The sequence below is a fragment of the Manis javanica genome, chromosome X (assembly GCF_040802235.1).
Source record: "Manis javanica isolate MJ-LG chromosome X, MJ_LKY, whole genome shotgun sequence".
NCBI lineage: Eukaryota > Metazoa > Chordata > Mammalia > Pholidota > Manidae > Manis > Manis javanica.
The window spans coordinates 100,296,817-100,314,664 of NC_133174.1; the positions used below are offsets into that span (position 1 = coordinate 100,296,817).

The 17,848-nt window shown below is 40.3% G+C and overlaps 1 protein-coding gene across 1 annotated transcript; it reads left to right on the top strand.

The window, feature by feature from the left end:
• Positions 1 to 249: 249 nt before the first annotated feature.
• Positions 250 to 6,210, top strand: NXT2 (nuclear transport factor 2 like export factor 2). The gene is made up of 4 exons (XM_017641732.3): positions 250 to 452; positions 1,415 to 1,501; positions 3,025 to 3,169; positions 4,036 to 6,210. Exons 1-4 carry the CDS (start codon positions 438 to 440, stop codon positions 4,215 to 4,217), a joined length of 429 nt encoding a protein of 142 aa, XP_017497221.1. The 5' UTR covers positions 250 to 437; the 3' UTR covers positions 4,218 to 6,210.
• The last annotated feature ends 11,638 nt before the right edge of the window (positions 6,211 to 17,848 follow it).

Consider the following 17,848-nt stretch of genomic DNA (forward strand, 5'->3'; position numbering starts at 1 on the left):
TTGGCCTTGCCTCCTGCTTCAAATAAGTTCCCCCTATTGGACACTTTACATTGTGCCTTTGTTACCAGGGTATGGCGTTGGAAAAGTGGGTACTTTGTTTGGAGTATCCGTTTTACAAGAACTAAGTTACTTTTTTCTCCCAGACTGAGTGTATGTGTATCAAACGAGTGAGTACATAAGGCGGATGGGAAGATACGGGCGGAACTGAAGGGAAGTGTACTTAAGGTTGGAACGTCGGGGTGCTTTCAACAGCGGACCGAGCTACTTCCGGGAGAGAATGGGCAGGAAAAGAATTCTGTGTGTTTGGCGGGTTCGCTGTCTTCCTAAATATTCGACTTTCCCGCAGCCGCGGGGAACGGACTCGTGAGGGCAGAGGGACTCGTGAGGACAAAGGGACGCAGCCGCCGCCACCGCGACACTACTCAGCGCAGTCCCCGATGGCTTCGTCCCTGGTGAGTGCCCAGCCGTGGCAGGGTGCCGGGGCGCCGCGGCTCCGGCGGCTAAGATGCTGGGCCGGGCTGGCTCCTGGTCACGTGGTTAAGTGGCACATCTGGGTCTGGCCCGCCGGCTCCGGGGCGGGGCCTGCTCTCTGCAGCTCACTGCTGTCTCCCTTTCGGATCGTGGAAAGGACCGTGAGATGGGAACTAGCGAGAGGCGGGAATGTTGGGGTCTGTTGGTGGTTTGAACTATCCTACTCTCGTTTATCTCTCTCTCTAACTTTGCATCACCTGAAAAAGAAATGAAACTGCTTCTTAATTCAAAGAATAGGCTGGGCTCGGGAAATTGCTAGGCAACAAGGTACTCAATCTTCCTACAGAGAAACAACACACACACACACCCAACCCCCGCAACAGCATTTTTCTTCAGTTTTATGATTGTTTACAAATGCAAGAGAGTTGGAAATTTACAAAGTACCTAGTTTCTAACTACTTCGCTGAGCTTTATTCTTATTCCTTTTTTTTCCTCCATTGAACACTTTCGAATTTGGTCATAACTTCTGGCTTGGGGAAAAGACTCAGCACTTTCCTAACTTATTCAGATATCCCTACCCCCACCCTTTTAAGGGTCAAACTATCATTTTTATTAAGGTGATTGTTTTGTAAAATATTGGAAGCCTACTTAAAGTACCAGTTGCCCAGGGTTATAAATTTCTATTTGAAGTGAGGAAAAAAAATCTAATTCACTAATGGGAAATGAGTGTATCCTAAAGATATGTACCTCAAAATAGTGAACATTTTAAAAATTGAAAACTTTTGAACGCTAACCTTAAGAATGCCCAAATGTATAGGGAAGAATGTGGGCTATGTATGAAGCTACGAAGTGATTGAAATAAATCATCCACTTTTGTGGGCGATTTTATGTTTTGTTAGGAGTTGGAGGGTAGTAATGTATACTTCTGAAATTTTTCTTACAGGATTTTAAAACTTATGTAGATCAGGCATGTAAAGCTGCTGAGGAATTCATCAATATTTACTATGAGACAATGGACAGAAGAAGACAGGTGAGCATTATAGACTCTGCTACTTTTTATTGAACACTAGTTTTTTTTTTGAGCTAGACATTCATCTGACTTGCATAAGTGGTAACTGTGGACTTGTCTAAAAGTGCATTACTTATTTTAGGGAAGGATTGGCATGGTATTATGGAAGTGTGGGATCTGGAATCATACCCCGGCTTTGCATTTACCTAGCTCTGTGACCCTGGGCAAGTTGCTAACTCTCTTAATCTCATTTTATTTTTAGGGTGGTAAGTGGGATTAATTTAAATGCTGCATTTAATGGGGCCTGACATATATTTACTTAAATATGTTACCTTTTCTTGGTCCCATCGTTCAATCAATATGGTTAAAATAGTAGTGATGCTAGGGAATGCTATTAGAAGGAAAGTTCCCTGATTTGCCCCTTTAATTTCATGTAATAGTAGATAATTGCTGATAGAAGCTCACAGTTATAGTTGGTACTCACAGACAGAATCTACAGGGCTTGTATACTTTTAGTCTTCAACAGAGCAAGTTCTTACATCATCAGCTTTTTTCATTGTAATTTATCTGAGCTCTGTCTTCTAAGTAATTACTTCAGCATGTGCTCAGGTCTTTTATTATTGGCATAGGAATGTGTTTTAGAGAACTTTATGCTGTAGGTACAGAAGTTAATATCTTACTTCTAAAAAACCTATCCTTTCAAGGCAAAAGATAAAAGTTCCTGGTACTGATGTTTGATGACATGGGTCAGGGCAAGGAATATGACAATGGATATTTATATTGTGCCTTGGTGCTTTGGAAAATAAACAAAAGACAACTCGTAGTTCATTACCAGAGTCAAGATATGTGTTTTCCTTTTAATCCAAGTTAACTTTTAGAACTAAGCAAAAACTGTGTTCTGTGACACACTGAACTCCTGTGACTAACTCCTGTGACTAAAGAGTTGCTTGTTGAATTTTGCCTTATGTGGGCCTTAACTTGACTTATCAAGGACTCTGCGTTAGCAAGCACACATGATTCTTTGGAACTAAATATACCATTTGAGTAGTAATAAAAGTAAAGGGAACTTATTCTTCCTAACACATACATGGTTCAAATATTAAATGACTCACATGTATGTAAACACTAGGATTGAAATGTACAGGTAAGGCTTCGTTGACAATTTGTTAATTCTTAGAAGAGTGGGACACTAAAACTGGTTTGGGGCTGCATGTGCTTGAAACTTTGGATCATTTAATTTTTATATAGAAAGCAAAACTTTAAAACTTCTAGTTTGGATGCAAAATTTCTCATTGTGATTTAAGTGAAATGTGGAAAAAATGTATTTAGCTGCCTCATTTATTAAGAGTAGGATAATATCTTTTTAAGGCCATGATTATAAGGCACATGCCTATTCACATTATCTTCCAGGAGGAGAGAGCAGGGGGGTTAGAGATGGAGATAAAACTATAAAAATGTTCATATACTGCTTGTAACCTTTCAATCCATTTCTATAAAATGCTTGTACAGAAACAGAAATCTCCCTTTTTTTTTTCTTTTTGTAGGCACTAACCAGGCTGTATCTGGACACGGCCACTCTAATATGGAATGGCAATGCTGTTTCAGGGCTAGCAGCCCTAAATAATTTTTTTGATACGCTGCCTTCCAGTGAGTTCCAGGTCAATACATTAGATTGCCAACCAGTTCATGGTAAGATCATGGTCTTTCAGGGTATTTCCTTTGTTTTCCTTTAGTGAGCACTGAGCTTTAACATTGAAAGCAGCAAGCAACTTTTAGTGATAGAATTACTTTTTTTTTTGAGCAAGTTAAAAATTATGCAAAATTCATCTGTCAAATCAAACTTTTGGTCTTCCTTTAGATACATCTCACTCCAGAGGACCACTAGTAGATTTGGTGGGTCATATAATTATGGCTTACTAAATGTGATTTTTGTCAATGGAGAGGAACAATGGTCTGTTTTCCCTAAATAAATAGTTGCCTTGTGTGCCTTGAGATGTCTCCAGAGAAAAATTATACCATGTCTCTGGTTAATGTGTTTTATCATCTTACAGTCTATTAAAATTTCACAGAAAACATTTACTCTTGTTAGGTGAAAGAATACCTTTTGGGCAAGACAATTTGATTCAAGGTAGATTGATGTAGTTTGTAAGATTAACCTCTAGGTGGGATCCTGAAGTGACTTAAGTACTGGTTTACGGTGAATTTTTCCCTGTAGTTCTTGAAAACAACAACTTAAGAAACAAAATAGGAAAAAGCTCTGTTAGAAACCCAATGAAATATTTACAAATACAGGAACCAAATGGTCCTATGGTAGATATAAGCTCTTTATTTGGAAACTTCAGAATACCCAAAATCTTTCTAGACTGAAAATAATTTTAATATCTTTGAAATGATTAGTTTTCTGTCTTTGGGTATGTCTTTGTCAAGATCATGCTCAAGGGAAAGAAAGCTTATGGAACTTTATTTTAATGTTAAATTATAAGCAATCTAGTTTAAGCCTGAAAATCTGTTTCAAGATAGAAACTAGCCTCTCCTCTTTTTTTTGGTGGACAAAGAGCAAGCTACTCAATCCCAGAATACAGTTCTTGTTGTGACCAGTGGAATTGTGAAGTTTGATGGAAACAAACAACACTTCTTCAACCAGAACTTCCTGCTGACTGCTCAGTCTACTCCTCACAGCACCGTGTGGAAGATTGCAAGTGATTGTTTCCGTTTCCAAGATTGGGCTAGTTGTTAAAGGGGGCAAAAGTCCACTTTCCTTTGGTCCATTAGTTCCAGCAAAAAAATCTATGTGAGTTCATTTATTTCATTGTGGAAGCACTAGAAACTAATATGTGCTCAACTTCTTTAATTTTTTTATTCCTAGCAGCACCTTTTCTAGCAGCTGCCAGTTTTGATCGTTGCCCTTAAGAGCTTTAATGCAAATTTTTTACATGCCTTATATACATTTCACTAATGACATAATTACAGTAACATTAAACACACGATCTCAGTACTAACATACTCACTGTGAGCCCAGCCTATTGCAAAAATGAAATCCTTTTGTAATACTATCTACAGGATATCAGCACAGTGTAATAGGAATCAGATCAATATAATTCTGGGAGGAAGTGAAGTGGTTTTATTGGCATTAGCTTAATTTTGTAGTAGAATACATAACTTTTCAGTAAACACTGGTAATGTAGTTTTAATGAGGCTTTTTCAAATTAGTTCAGTTGAAAACATTACAGTTTGCATAACTATTCTGACCAATTCAAATCACATGTAGGGATGTTCAGTAGTCTTTTTTCATATTAAGTAGCTTTTTTATGTTGGCATATTTTCTTAGGGAGTGAATTAATCTACTAAAATGTTCTCAGTTGATACCTGAGTAGTAGATACAACTCAGTAGCTTACGAGCAAAACCTCTTAACGTAGTATTTCTTGGCAGCTCTACGTCTGTAACTTAGGTAGTGAATGGTTGTGGGACTAAATAGCTTTAATGGGAGAATGGGGAGTGAGAAATACAGAGATCCAAGATTAGCTGAAGTTCAGGAGGGGTAGCCAAATGTCAAACTTTCGGTACTTGTTTTCTACCTCCTAAAAGTGTAGCCTATTTTTAGGATTTAAGTCATTAAGATAGTAAGTATCTTTGCCAAATGGTCATGAGTGTCACTTGTCCTATGATTTTTTAAGGTTTTTCCTGTTCACCTCATACTTACCACCAATGTATGCCTCAATTTATTCAAGAACTAATGAGGTAAAATGTCAGCAATAAGTCTGACCCTGCAGGGTCTGACAGGAAAGTTTGAAACAAAGCCATCGCTATCTCTTTGGGACACCTTTAGTTTCTAAGTCTTCCATATGATCTTTAGGCCAAAGTCTCCCCCAGTTATTCCCCACCCCCAAGTAATTGACTGTTTCCTATGTTTTACACTGTCAACTGCATTATTTTTTTTTACTTATAAAGTTAAAACTATATAATTTTATGACTTATACTTCTATGTCGAATTGAGCAAGTAGATCTATTTTAAAACATGTCCTGTCCTGTGGCTAACTCTTTTTAAAGAGAAAATAGAGAACAGCACATCTTTATAACTCATAAAGTTCAAAAGAACAAATTGATTCATTTTATGTCTCAACATCTAAAGAAAGAAGTTAATTTTGGATTTGGTTAAATTTTAAACATTTTTCCATTCTTGAATTTACCTTATTTTTAAGCTAAATATACCATCTTTGTTTCTACATTGTAACTCAAAGTTAATGTTTCTTATCACTTAACTTTAAAACCAGTAATTCATTTACTCTTACCCTAAACTATACGTTTTATTTCTGTTATATTACCAAAATAGAGTTAAATAGGACAGGGGAGTAGAATTGAAATTAAGATCATACCCCCCTCTGGTACTGATCAAAACGTATGTGTAATATTCTACTCAAAGTGAGCTTATTCTAATTTTGGATTGGCTTTTTCAAACCACAGCTTTATCAGGAACAGTCAGTACTCAAACACTGTCCTTTTCCTTATGGAGAACAGTCTCAAGTAAAAGCTGCAGATAACTAGCAATAACTGAATTGAGTGGTTATATACTGTTTGTGAATTGTTTAAGTTTTAAGATTTGTATGTGCATTGCTTTCTCCAAACTGTATAACTTTTAAATGGCTGGAACTACTCTTCTATGGACTAGACTTTATTTTTGACATGCACATATTTTTGTAAGTTGAAAAAATAAAACTTTGCCTTATGACAAGTTTGTTTTAAAGTCTTGATTTTTTTAAGGCTCTAAGAGCAGGTAGTTGTTTCTTTACAATGTAAGGTTTTTCAAAAAAAGAATGTTGGCAATGGTTGCCAACCAGGACTTTGTTGTTTCTTGAGCTCACCTGGGTTCTTCTTTTCCTATCAAATATTCATGTTCCTGAGATTTCCTGTTCAAGGTAGCAATGAAGTTTCTGGTGAGATGGAAATTTTAACCTTGAGAAACTATCCAAAATGCTATATATATTCAGTGGGCACTGAAACCAAAAGACTGGTGATTTCCAGAAAGAATGGCCTCATTAACTTAACTCTACATTAAAAATGTCAACACAAGGAGCCAAGATGGTGGTGTGAGTAGGGCAGTGGAAAACTCCTCCCAAAACCATATATATTTTTGAAAATACAACAAATACAACTATTCCTAAAAGAGAGACCGGAAGATATAGTACAACAGTCAGGCTACATATACATCTGTGAGAACTCAGCACCTCACAAAGGGGGTAAGATACAAGCCACGGCCGGGCAGAACCCAAGTGCTCCCCTCACCCCAGTGCACCGGCGGGAGGAAAGGAGCCAGAGCGGGAGGGAAAGGGAGCCCAGGACTGCTAAATACCCAGCCCTAGTCAGCTGCATCGGGAGCGCAGATAAACAGTGCACCATGTGCTGGATATTAGGGAAACGGAAGAGTAAAACCTGTGAGCAGGTCCCGGCAGCCGGTGCCCCTGGAACAAAACAAAAGCAAGTGCTTTTTGAAAGTCTTAAAGGGACAGGGGCTCCACAGCTGGACTGAATCGGCCCAGCACACTCAGCCCAGCAGGCTGGGAATCCCAGGGAACTTCGGGTGCCCCAACCCCCTGGGCGGCAGCACAGCTCTGAAGCCCCTCAAGGCGAGAGCCTCCCGTCCATTCCCCCTCCACTGTGGCCCAGCCACAGCAGGGGAGCAGCCTGAGAGGGGCTGCACCCACAGCAGCCACCCAGAGCCTCCTCCGCAGCCACCTGGACCAGACTCAGAGGCCCCGCCAGCATGCAGCTGCCCAGCACAGACAGAGGAAGCCAGGACAGGGCACAAAGGGTCGCCGTTCTCGCAGGAGAGCTCACCCGGCACACCTGCCACTCCCCGCAGGGCTCTGGGCTACCCTGACGGCTGCCCTGCCTGCAGTGACGCAGTAAATAAAACCAGAAGCTGCTCCCCATGTGTGGGTAACCAGCACAGGCAGCAGAGAAGGGCAAGGCAACCAGCAAGCAGGAAGGGACTTAGCAAGGATGGTACAACGTTCGAAAATCCATCAACATCATTCACCACATAAATAAAAAGAAGGACAAAAATCACATGATCATCCCATAGACACTAAAAAGCATTCGACAAAATTCAACATCCATTCATGATAAAAACCCTCAACAAAATGGGTATAGAGGGCAAGTACCTCAACATAATAAAATAAAGGCCATATATGACAAACCCACATCCAACATAATACTTAACAGTGAGAAGCTGAAAGCTTTTCCTCTAAGATCGGGAACGAGATGGATGCTCACTCTCCCCACTGTTATTCAACATAGTATTGGAGGTCCTAGCCACAGCAATCAGACAAAACAAAGAAATACAAGGAATCCAGATTGGTAAAGAAGAAGTCAAACTGTCACTATTTGCAGATGACATGATACCGTACATAAACCCTAAAGACTCCACTCCGAAACTACTAGAACTAATATCTGAATTCAGCAAAGTTGCAGGATACAAAATTAATACACAGAAATCTGTTGCTTTCCTATACACTAACAAGGAACTAGCTGAAAGAGAAATCAGGAAAAAATTCCATTCACAATTGCATCAAAAAGAATAAAATACCTAGGAATAAACCTAACCAAGGAAGTGAAAGACCTATACCCTGAAAACTATAAGACACTCTTAAGAGAAATTAAAGAGGACACTAACAAATGGAAACTCATTCCATGCTCTTGCCTAGGAAGAATTAATATTGTCAAAATGGCCATCCTGCCTAAAGCAATCTACAGATTCAATGCAATCCATATCAAAATACCAACAGCATTCTTCAACGAACTGGAACAAATAGTTCTAAAATTCATACAGAACCACGAAAGACTCCGAATAGCCAAAGCAATCCTGAGAAGGAAGAATAAAGTGGGGGGGGATCTCACTTCCCAACTTCAAGCTCTACTACAGAGCCACAGTAATCAAGACGATTTGGTACTGGCACAAGAACAGAGCCACAGACCAGTGGAACAGAATAGGGAGTCCAGATATTAACCCAAACATATGGTCAATTAATATACAATAAAGGAGCCATGGATATACAATGGGGAAATGACAGCCTCTTCAACAGCTGGTGTTGGCAAAACTGGACAGCTACATGTAAGAGAATGAAACTGGATCATTGTCTAACCCCATACACAAAAGGAAATTTGAAATGGATCAAAGACCTGAATGTAAGTCATGAAACCATAAAACTCTTAGAAAGAAACTTAGGTAAAAATCTCTTGGACATAAATGTGAGCGACTTCTTCATGAACATATCTCCCCGGGCAAGGGAAACAAAAGCAAAAATGAACAAGTGGGACTATATCAAGCTGAAAAGCTTCTGTACAGCAAAGGACAACACCACCAATAGAACAAAAAGGCATCCTACAGTATGGGAGAATATATTCATAAATGACAGATCCGATAAAGTGTTGACATCCAAAATATATAAAGAGCTCATGCACCTCAACAAACAAAAAGCAAAAAATCCAATTAAAAAATGGGCAGAGGAACTGAACAGACAGTTCTCCAAAGAAGAAATTCATATGGCCAACAGACACATGAAAAAGTGCTCCACATCACTAGTCATCAGAGAAATGCAAATTAAAACCACAATGAGATATCACCTCACACCAGTAAGGATGGCCACTATCCAAAAGACAAACAACAACAAATGTTGGTGAGGTTGTGGAGAAAGGGAAACCCTCCTACACTGCTGGTGGGAATGTAAACTAGTTCAACCATTATGGAAAGCAGTATGGAGGTTCCTCAAAAAGCTCAAAATAGAAATACCATTTGAACCAGGAATTCCACTTCTAGGAATTTACCCTAAGAATGCAGCACTCCAGTTTGAAAAAGACAGATGCACCCCTATGTTTATCGCAGCTATTTACAATAGCCAAGAAATGGAAACAACCTAAGTGTCCATCAGTAGATGAATGGATAAAGAAGAGGTGGTACATATACACAATGGAATATTATTCAGCCATAAGAAGAAAACAAATCCTACCATTTGCAACAACATGGATGGAGCTAGAGGGTATTATGCTGAGTGAAATAAGTCAGGCAGAGAAAGACACATGAAAAAGTGCTCCACATCACTAGTCATCAGAGAAATGCAAATTAAAACCGCACATATGATTTCACTCATATGTGGAGTATAAGCATAAAGAAAAAACTGAAGGAACAGAACAGCAGCAGAATCACAGAACCCAAGAATGGACTAACAGTTACCAAAGGGAAAGGGTCTGGGGAGGATGGGTGGGAAGGGAGGAATAAAGGGGGGAAAAAGAAAGCGGGTATTACAATTAGCATGTATAATGTGGGGGGGCACAGGGAGGGCTGTGCAACACAGAGAAGACAAGTAGTGATTCTACAGCATCTTACTATGCTGATGGACAGTGACTGTAATGGGGTTTGTGGGGGAGACTTGGTGATGGAGGAGTCTAGTAAACATAATGTTCCTCATGTAATTGTAGATTAATGATACCCAAAAAAAATGTCAGCAGACACAGGGAGACGAGTGAGAAGAGGAAACAGCCCTTGAAATTAACTAACATTTCATCTCTTCAAAGATGCACACATTTTTCACAATTTAATATCCCTGAAATTGGTGTGGACCATAAATTGATGCCAAATCATTGCATACTTCGCTTTTTTCCTCTCAGTGGTACATAAAATACTAGTGAGTTTTGTAATCAATGCCATCTTATGTTAATGAGTTTTGCTTAGGTAATGTTAAGAATCTACTTCGGTCTAAATTTGTATACATTAGTGGAAGTAAAAGGCTGTAAGCTTAAGAGGCTAGTAACTCATGAGTCAAACTCTGTCACCAAATTATTTGTTATTTCATGACTAGTTTATATGGGTGGAAGAGCCACAGACCTTATTTAAGCACATATGTGCGTTGATGAATTAGAGTCAACGTTTTTTTCCTAGTTTTTGGAAATTATGTAGTAATGTACAGTGTGTCTAAAGAGAGAAAGTCACAGTGAGGTTAAAGGGTAATGCAGTGTTTGGGGAAGGAGGAAGAAGCCAAGTAAATGCCAGAAAGTCACCGTGAGTTCTTTGTTTTGAAATGATGCTGGATTGGCTTGCCTGAAATGAGTGAAGCAGGAAATTTGATAGCGGAGGACTTCATTTGTTGATTTTTTTTGTAATATGATTTAACATAGAGCAGAAAGGGTGGTGAGCATGGGTGTGCATAATATTTGGGGGAAATGACAGGGCATATTTAACTTTTTGATTTAACGATTGACTCTGAACAATAAAAATACTTCATCAAAACACTTGCTACCAAACTCTGCTATATTCTATCGAATATTTGCCCTTTGCCAAATGCAGCTTTTTGTACAAAATATTTCTCAGTGACTATCTGTGCACTATATAGGACACCCTTGCTTCCTAGAAAAGCACTAAAAGGTAGGGAAATGTAGAATATTGTTGAGATGTGTCAGGCAGAGGGTCTTAGGACACAGCTTATATCTGGGATTGAGGTATATGCATCTAGATGAGTGGCTTTCAAAAGCTTTGCTCTAGCTATAGTAAGAAGTACAGAATGTCACAACCCAATATACAGATGCAAAAGCATAACAAATAAACATTTTATGTTCAAAGCAAAACTTAAGCTTACACTTGCAATGTGTTGCTGGTATTTTCTATTTTGTTTTATTAATTTTTTTGAAAATGCTGATAGCCTGCTGAATTGATTTTTCACAACATCCTAATGGGTTACCAGCCGCTTGGAAAACAAAAATAGAGCAAGTATCATATTTCCACTTTCTAGTACAGGGGGTGAGTACGGTTGGCTTCCCAAAAGTCCCATGTGTCAGTGATGTCACGTTGACTTACAAGTGATTAAAAACTTCCTCCTCTCAGGCATGTTTAATTTGTGGAGGACCATGAAGGGCAACACAGTTTTCCTTCCATTCTTTATCTTGCATTCAAAGATCAGAGCTAAGAAAGCAACTGCTTAGGTTAGTCTTTCGGCAGCATCTGAGTCTAAGATGTCTAACAAAAGAGATGAAACAGGGAGGAGGCTGCCCTGTTTCAAATATCCAAGCAGAGAGCTGAGAAGGCATTTCAGCAGAACCACTTTTGAGCATGATTTGATACTATATAAACTATTTCAGTCTATCTGAGGTCAGTTTCATGTGGTTTTCCCTTTCCTTTCTTGTTTAGACACCCCAAACATCTGCCAATCAGCCATTCCCCACCCGTTTAACAAAGGCTGTGGTGAACTCTTAAGGTGTAAATCCTGGTCCCAGACACAAAGGAGCCCTGTTTTCTAAGGTTGTTCTGCTCCTGCTGTGCTTTGTGACTTTCAGTGAGTCACTTACTCTGGACCTCTTGTCTTCAGCTGCTGAATGGAGATTTGCCCCATCTGGCCCACCAGCTGGTTTTAACACTCAAATAAGACAACACATGTGAAAATATTTTGAAAAGGTGCACAAATACAGTGGTTATATGTTTGGGCTTGGTGATTGGTTTCTTCCTCTCCCCTACTTCTTAGGGTCAGATCAATTGACAGGGACTGCCATCCACAGCCAGACAGTCATTCTAAACCTTACCACTACCTTTGCAAGACTTATCCAGCTCCACACAAAGCCTAAGACAAATCAACAAAGAGAGAGATGGCCATTTTACCATGAAAAGAGATGCAGGGCCTTAACGGGAAGCAAAGATAGTAATTTGCAAATGTATTTTTGAGAGGGCTTTGTAATGGGAAAAAATGAACTGAAATATGATTGACTCCATTGTCTCATTCAAGGGCAGGAAATCAGTGAAATGAGTCTGTAACCCTTACCAAGTGCAGGTGCCACAATCCACCTTGGAGCCCTGAGCTGCCTGAAGTGCCAACATGCTCTTTGTTCTCCTGACCTTTTTGTGCTGTTTCTGAACGAGCTTTTGGGAATGGTTTCTCAAGCAAGCTCAGCTGTCCATCTGTGGTACCCATGCCGAATCTCAAATCCAGTAATTCATTGGCTTTGGATGTTGCTGGAGGGGAAAAGGCAAGCCCTGGGAGGAGCCCTGGGAGGAGAGGCTAGGGACAGTTGGGGAAATGTTACTTTCCAAACACCTGAAAATGAAAGGGGAGGGAGTGAGGGAGAGCAAGCAGAAAACATGGCCTCCTTTGGACAGGAAACTTACAATCACTCTGGGAGGAAAGGCATGGTGGTTAAGGGAGCCCTCACACCCTCGCACATCAGAATGAGAGCTATAGCCAAATATATATATACACACAAATATATATATATATATTCACTATATATATATGTACGTATTCACACACACACACAACTATATATATATTCACAAATCTCTGAGAGGCAAGTGGCAAAACTAGGAACTAGGGGACCTCCTCCCTCCATGCCCATTTCTCCCATCCTTCTGGGGCCCTACTTCATTTGCTTCCCAAGGTCTCCACAGTTGCAGACTCTGGACCTATCCTGCCCTTGCATCAAGTGGCCCTTCTTATCCTATCCAAAATTCTTTGTCCTGAAAATCATTCCTTTAGCCCCACCCTCCACTTTCAAGTTCAGTTTCACTCACAAGCTCACTATGGAGGTGATTGGTTTTCATCTCCTGGGGCTGTTGCATTTTGTCCGGAAGCAGCTGGAACAATACCACAGCACAAAGGAGTGGCTCGCTAATCTTGGCTCTGCAGAGAGATATTTTGTGTGTGAGCGATGGGAGTTTTATTTGAAGATCAGAGGGCCGTTTGGTGCCCCTAAAAGTATACCTTGCAGAACTATACCTTTCTCTATATAATTTATCATGGAATATAAATTAGCCCAGCATATAACCACCCAAATAACTCACTGATGACGTGTTCTTTTGATTTCTGTTCACTGTGATAAATGGCTTTCACTCTCTCACCTAGTTGTTAGTGGGCTGATAACACTCCCAAACCTCTTTTCTGCCCCATGCCACTTATTTGTCTGTGGAGCCCCTTTGGCTGCAGCCTGGGAAAACTCTAGAAGGTAGTGTGGTGTGAGCTAGTGGGTCTGGACTTGGAGTCAAAAAGAACTGGCGATGAATTGTGGGCTTGCCAATTGCTGTGTGATCTTTCAGCAAGTTATTATTATTCTATCAGAACTTCTGTTTCTTCATCTATAAAAGGAAATAACAATACTTATATTGCAATATTATTGTGAGGGCTAAATGAGATAAAGCTGTACTGTGCCTGGCACACAGTACTAACATAGCTAACCACCATTAAGCACTTATATGTGCCAGGCTATGCTAAGCACCTCACACACATTATTATCTCACCTGACCTCATAATAACCTTAGGAAATAGATACTATTGCCATGACCATTTTGCAAATTAGGAAATCAAGGCTCAGAGAAAGAGTCACTTGCCCAAGACCATTTAGTGGCAGAAGCAGTAGTCAAAAACAGGCCATTATGATTCTTAACCATCATGAGAATTACAGGAATATCCCAAATGGTAGTGATTGCTATAATTGTTTGTTGTACATTCTTAGAGCCAAACCTGAGGGAGACAGGTGCCCATATATCCAGTGTTTTTATGTTCCCACTCATTGTCTTGTCAGCATCTTATTTCTTCACCCTCCTGGCTAGAAGGCTCCTAGAGTCAAGGGTGAACAGGGCAAAGCATATTCAATGTATGTGTCACAACTGAGGGTGAAGCTCGGTCTAATATTTGGAGAGGAAAATATGACAGCACAGGGAGGGAGCCACCCTCACCCCTACTCTTTGTAAGGCAGAAGAAACCCGCCCAAGCTGCAAACCCTGTCTTGGCAAGTGTTGCAGTGATACCTCTCATGAGTGCAGATCTGCCTGGAAACAACCATGCTGGGCATTTTCATGGGGGATAGAAAGGGTTAGAGGTTTTGGCAGCTAGGGACACTACTTAATCCACCTTTCAAGAAAGAGCTTAACCTTTCAGCTGTGAGGTGAATACTTAGGCAAGAGCCTTCAGCTGCAGTGTCTGCAGGATCTGCTGCAGTATTTGAGCTCAGGCCATGATCTTTGGGGCAGCCTCTAGCCAATGACTGAACACAGCAAGGATGCTAACTTTTGGCCATTTCAGCCCCTTGCAGGACTTCTGTAAAGGGCCAGCTTTGGTCTGAGCTCTCCCCTAGATCGGCAGAGATTTGCAGATCCACGTCATAGTCCACCTAACTCTGCTTCTGTGCTCCTTTCCTTTCCTCACGAGTGTCAGATAAACATCAGTGTCTGGAGACTTCCCTGCCCAACGCTGTTTCCTCCTTCTTCATCTTTCACAGGTATTAACGCCCAGTAAACCTCTTGTATGCCTAACTCCATCTCCATATCTGCTTACTAGGGAGCCCAGTTTGACCCATGGGTTTTGTTGCCTGCCCTCTGCTAAGTTGAAGTACTGATCAATATTGAGAATGAGTTTCTGGTGGCTTCTCAGGCAGTTCTCCGAGCAGCCTGCTTGACCACTGCCATGGAAACTCCCATGGGCAAGAGGGGAAAAAGGAGACAAGGACTTACTGCAAAGCCCCATACCCAGGCTATGGGAGAGGCTCCTCAGCCACTTGAAGGCTTGGAGTCTTAGACAATTACATTTGGCCTTGTAAGGGCTGGAGTTGAAGAGGGGGTGGAGAGACACTTAAGCGGTCCAGGCCCGGCAAGCTGGGACAGGAGATTGAAGATGGAAAGGGGAATACTGGGGAATGGGAATATATTTGGTCCAGATAGCACTGTTAATATTCACCACGGGACCCCAGCAACCTGTCATCTTAGCCTCCAGACAGCAAAATCTGCACTTAACCAGTACTTTCCAAACAAATTAGACTGCCCAGCATTTCTGTATGCCCTGGCCTTCTGCCCTGCCTTTGTGTGTCCACACACCATTGCCTGACAGCATAGATGCTGAACCTGGCCTGGGGTCGACAGACTTGCTGGAGCTTCAAGATGGTGGTCTATCATCCCCCAAGTAAACGTTATGAATATCTGTAGGGACAGAAGTTTATGGCTTTCATCAGCATCCAAAGAGGACCATAATGCTAAAGAGATTAGCAACTGTTGGTCCAGGGAAAGTGAGCCCATTTTCATGGATTTAATGTCAGAACTAGCACTTAGCAGGTACCCAAGAATAACTGTTATGTGAATGAATGACTAAAAAAAAAAGAAATGACTATAGGTAGCAAAAATTAATTTAAATGAGATAAGATACTTAGCATAGTAACTGAAACATAGTAAGCACTCAGTAAAAAAAATGTATAATAATAATAATAATAATATCATCTCATCATCATATGGTCAATCTTTTGAGCAGGAATCTAGTGCTCCTGGCTGACCGAACAATACGGTATTTAACCATTACAAACAATGCAACATTGAACATCCTGTCCACATATTTTTGCACATACATGTGAGCATATCTAGGAGAGTTCTAGAAGTGTAATTGTTGGGTTAAAGGATACACACATTTTAACTTGATTAAAACTACCAAATTTTCCCGCAAAAAGGGTTTATCAACTCATAATCTCACAAAATGTATACAAGTACTCATTTTCTCACATCTTTAGGCACACTGGACATTATTAATTTTTAAAAATTTGACAAACTCATGAGATAAAAAAACATATTGTGCTTTAGTTTGTGTTTCTTTAATTGTTAATTTGATAAATCCTAAATTTATGCCTCTAGTCATGACTTCAAAGCTTGTACTCAACGCCAACCACTATTCCGATATCTACTGAACAACTCTGTTAATTAACATGTCCAAAATGAAAATCCTAATTTGGAGGAATTTTTTTATAAGGAATTGACTCATGCAATTATGAAGGTTGAGAAGTTCCAAGCTCACCAGTCAGCAAGCTGGGGACCCAGGAGAGTTGATGGTGTAGTTACAGTCCAAAAGCCAGCAAACTAAAGAACCAAGAAGAGCTGATGTTTCAGTGCCAGTTCAAATACTGGAAAAGATCAATGTCCAACTCCCTCAGGCAGAAGGAGTTCCCTCTTATTTAGCCTTTTTGCTCTATTTAGGCCTTCAACTAACTGGGTGATACTCACCCCCGTTGTGCTTGACTCAGTCTACCTTTCAATGTTAATTTCACCAAAAAATACCCTCATAGACATACCCAGAATAATGTTTGACCAAGTATGTGGACATCCCATAGCCTAGTCAAGTTGACACATAAAGTTAACCATCATAACATCCTTTCTAAAAAAGTACTTCCAACATCATTCTCTATCCCCCTACTCTGCCTTATTTTGTTCCAAAGCACTTTTCACCTCTAATTTATAATGTATCTCAGTTTTTACCATGTGTTTCTACTCCCTGCAATGTTAAGTCCCCAGAAGGCAGGGACTGTGTATATTTTGTTCACTGCTGAATCCCCAGAAGTTATTACAGTGCTTGGCATGTAGTAGCCTCTCGCTAAATATTTGTTCAATGAATGAATGATCAAGGTTGAGCATTAGTGAGTATAACCATTTATAGTGACTTATCTGTGAACTGCCACGTCTCCTTTGCCACTTTTTCCACTGAAGTTTTTTTTTCTCTCTTCCTGGTTGATTTTTATGGGAGTCCTTCAGAGAAAGTGGATATTAACCCTTTGTTACACATGTTATAAACATTTCCTTTCTGTCACTCACCATGAAGATATTTTATGTTTTTTACCTGGTCAAACATGGCACTCTTTTCTTTTTTAACATCTGATGTTCATGGAACGCTTAGAATTCCCTACCCCAAAATTGTAAATATATCCCCTCATATTTTCTTCAAGTACTTATATAGGTTTGAGAATAGTTGTTTTTCTTGAGCTTTTATAAAGTTCAGATTCATCTGAATTTCTTTCACGAAGTATATGCTCTAAGGTAGATGTCTAACTCTATTTTTGCATTCCTATTTTAGGAAAATATATGTAGGCCTCATTGACATAACTGGGCAGCCAGCTCTGTTTTCATGATTCCCATAATGGACCTTCCTGACAATCTGTGTGGTGGACAGAAGTGAGATAGTCTCGCCCACCACCACTCCACCAATCCCTTGAGAAAGCAAGGGATTAAGGGCCAAAGGCAGCATTGTTTCCTCATTCTCTGTCAGTGTTGAATATAACTCTGGAAAGAGAAGAGGCAAGGCAAATGCTTCATTAGCATAACATATGCTATCCACTCCCAAGTGCCTGTCTTTCCCTTAGACCTGCCCTCTGAACTCCAGTCTCATATAACCAACTGTCTGCTTGGCATCCCTTCTTGGATGGATAATTACCCTATCTAGCTTATCATGTGCAAAATGGAACTCATCATTTCTCCTATAAACCTGCCCCTCCCCAGTGTATGATACCACTGCTGACTTAGTTGCCTCATTCAGAAACTTGGAAGTCCAGCTTGACACCTTCCTCTCCATTACTTCCATATTCAAGTCATC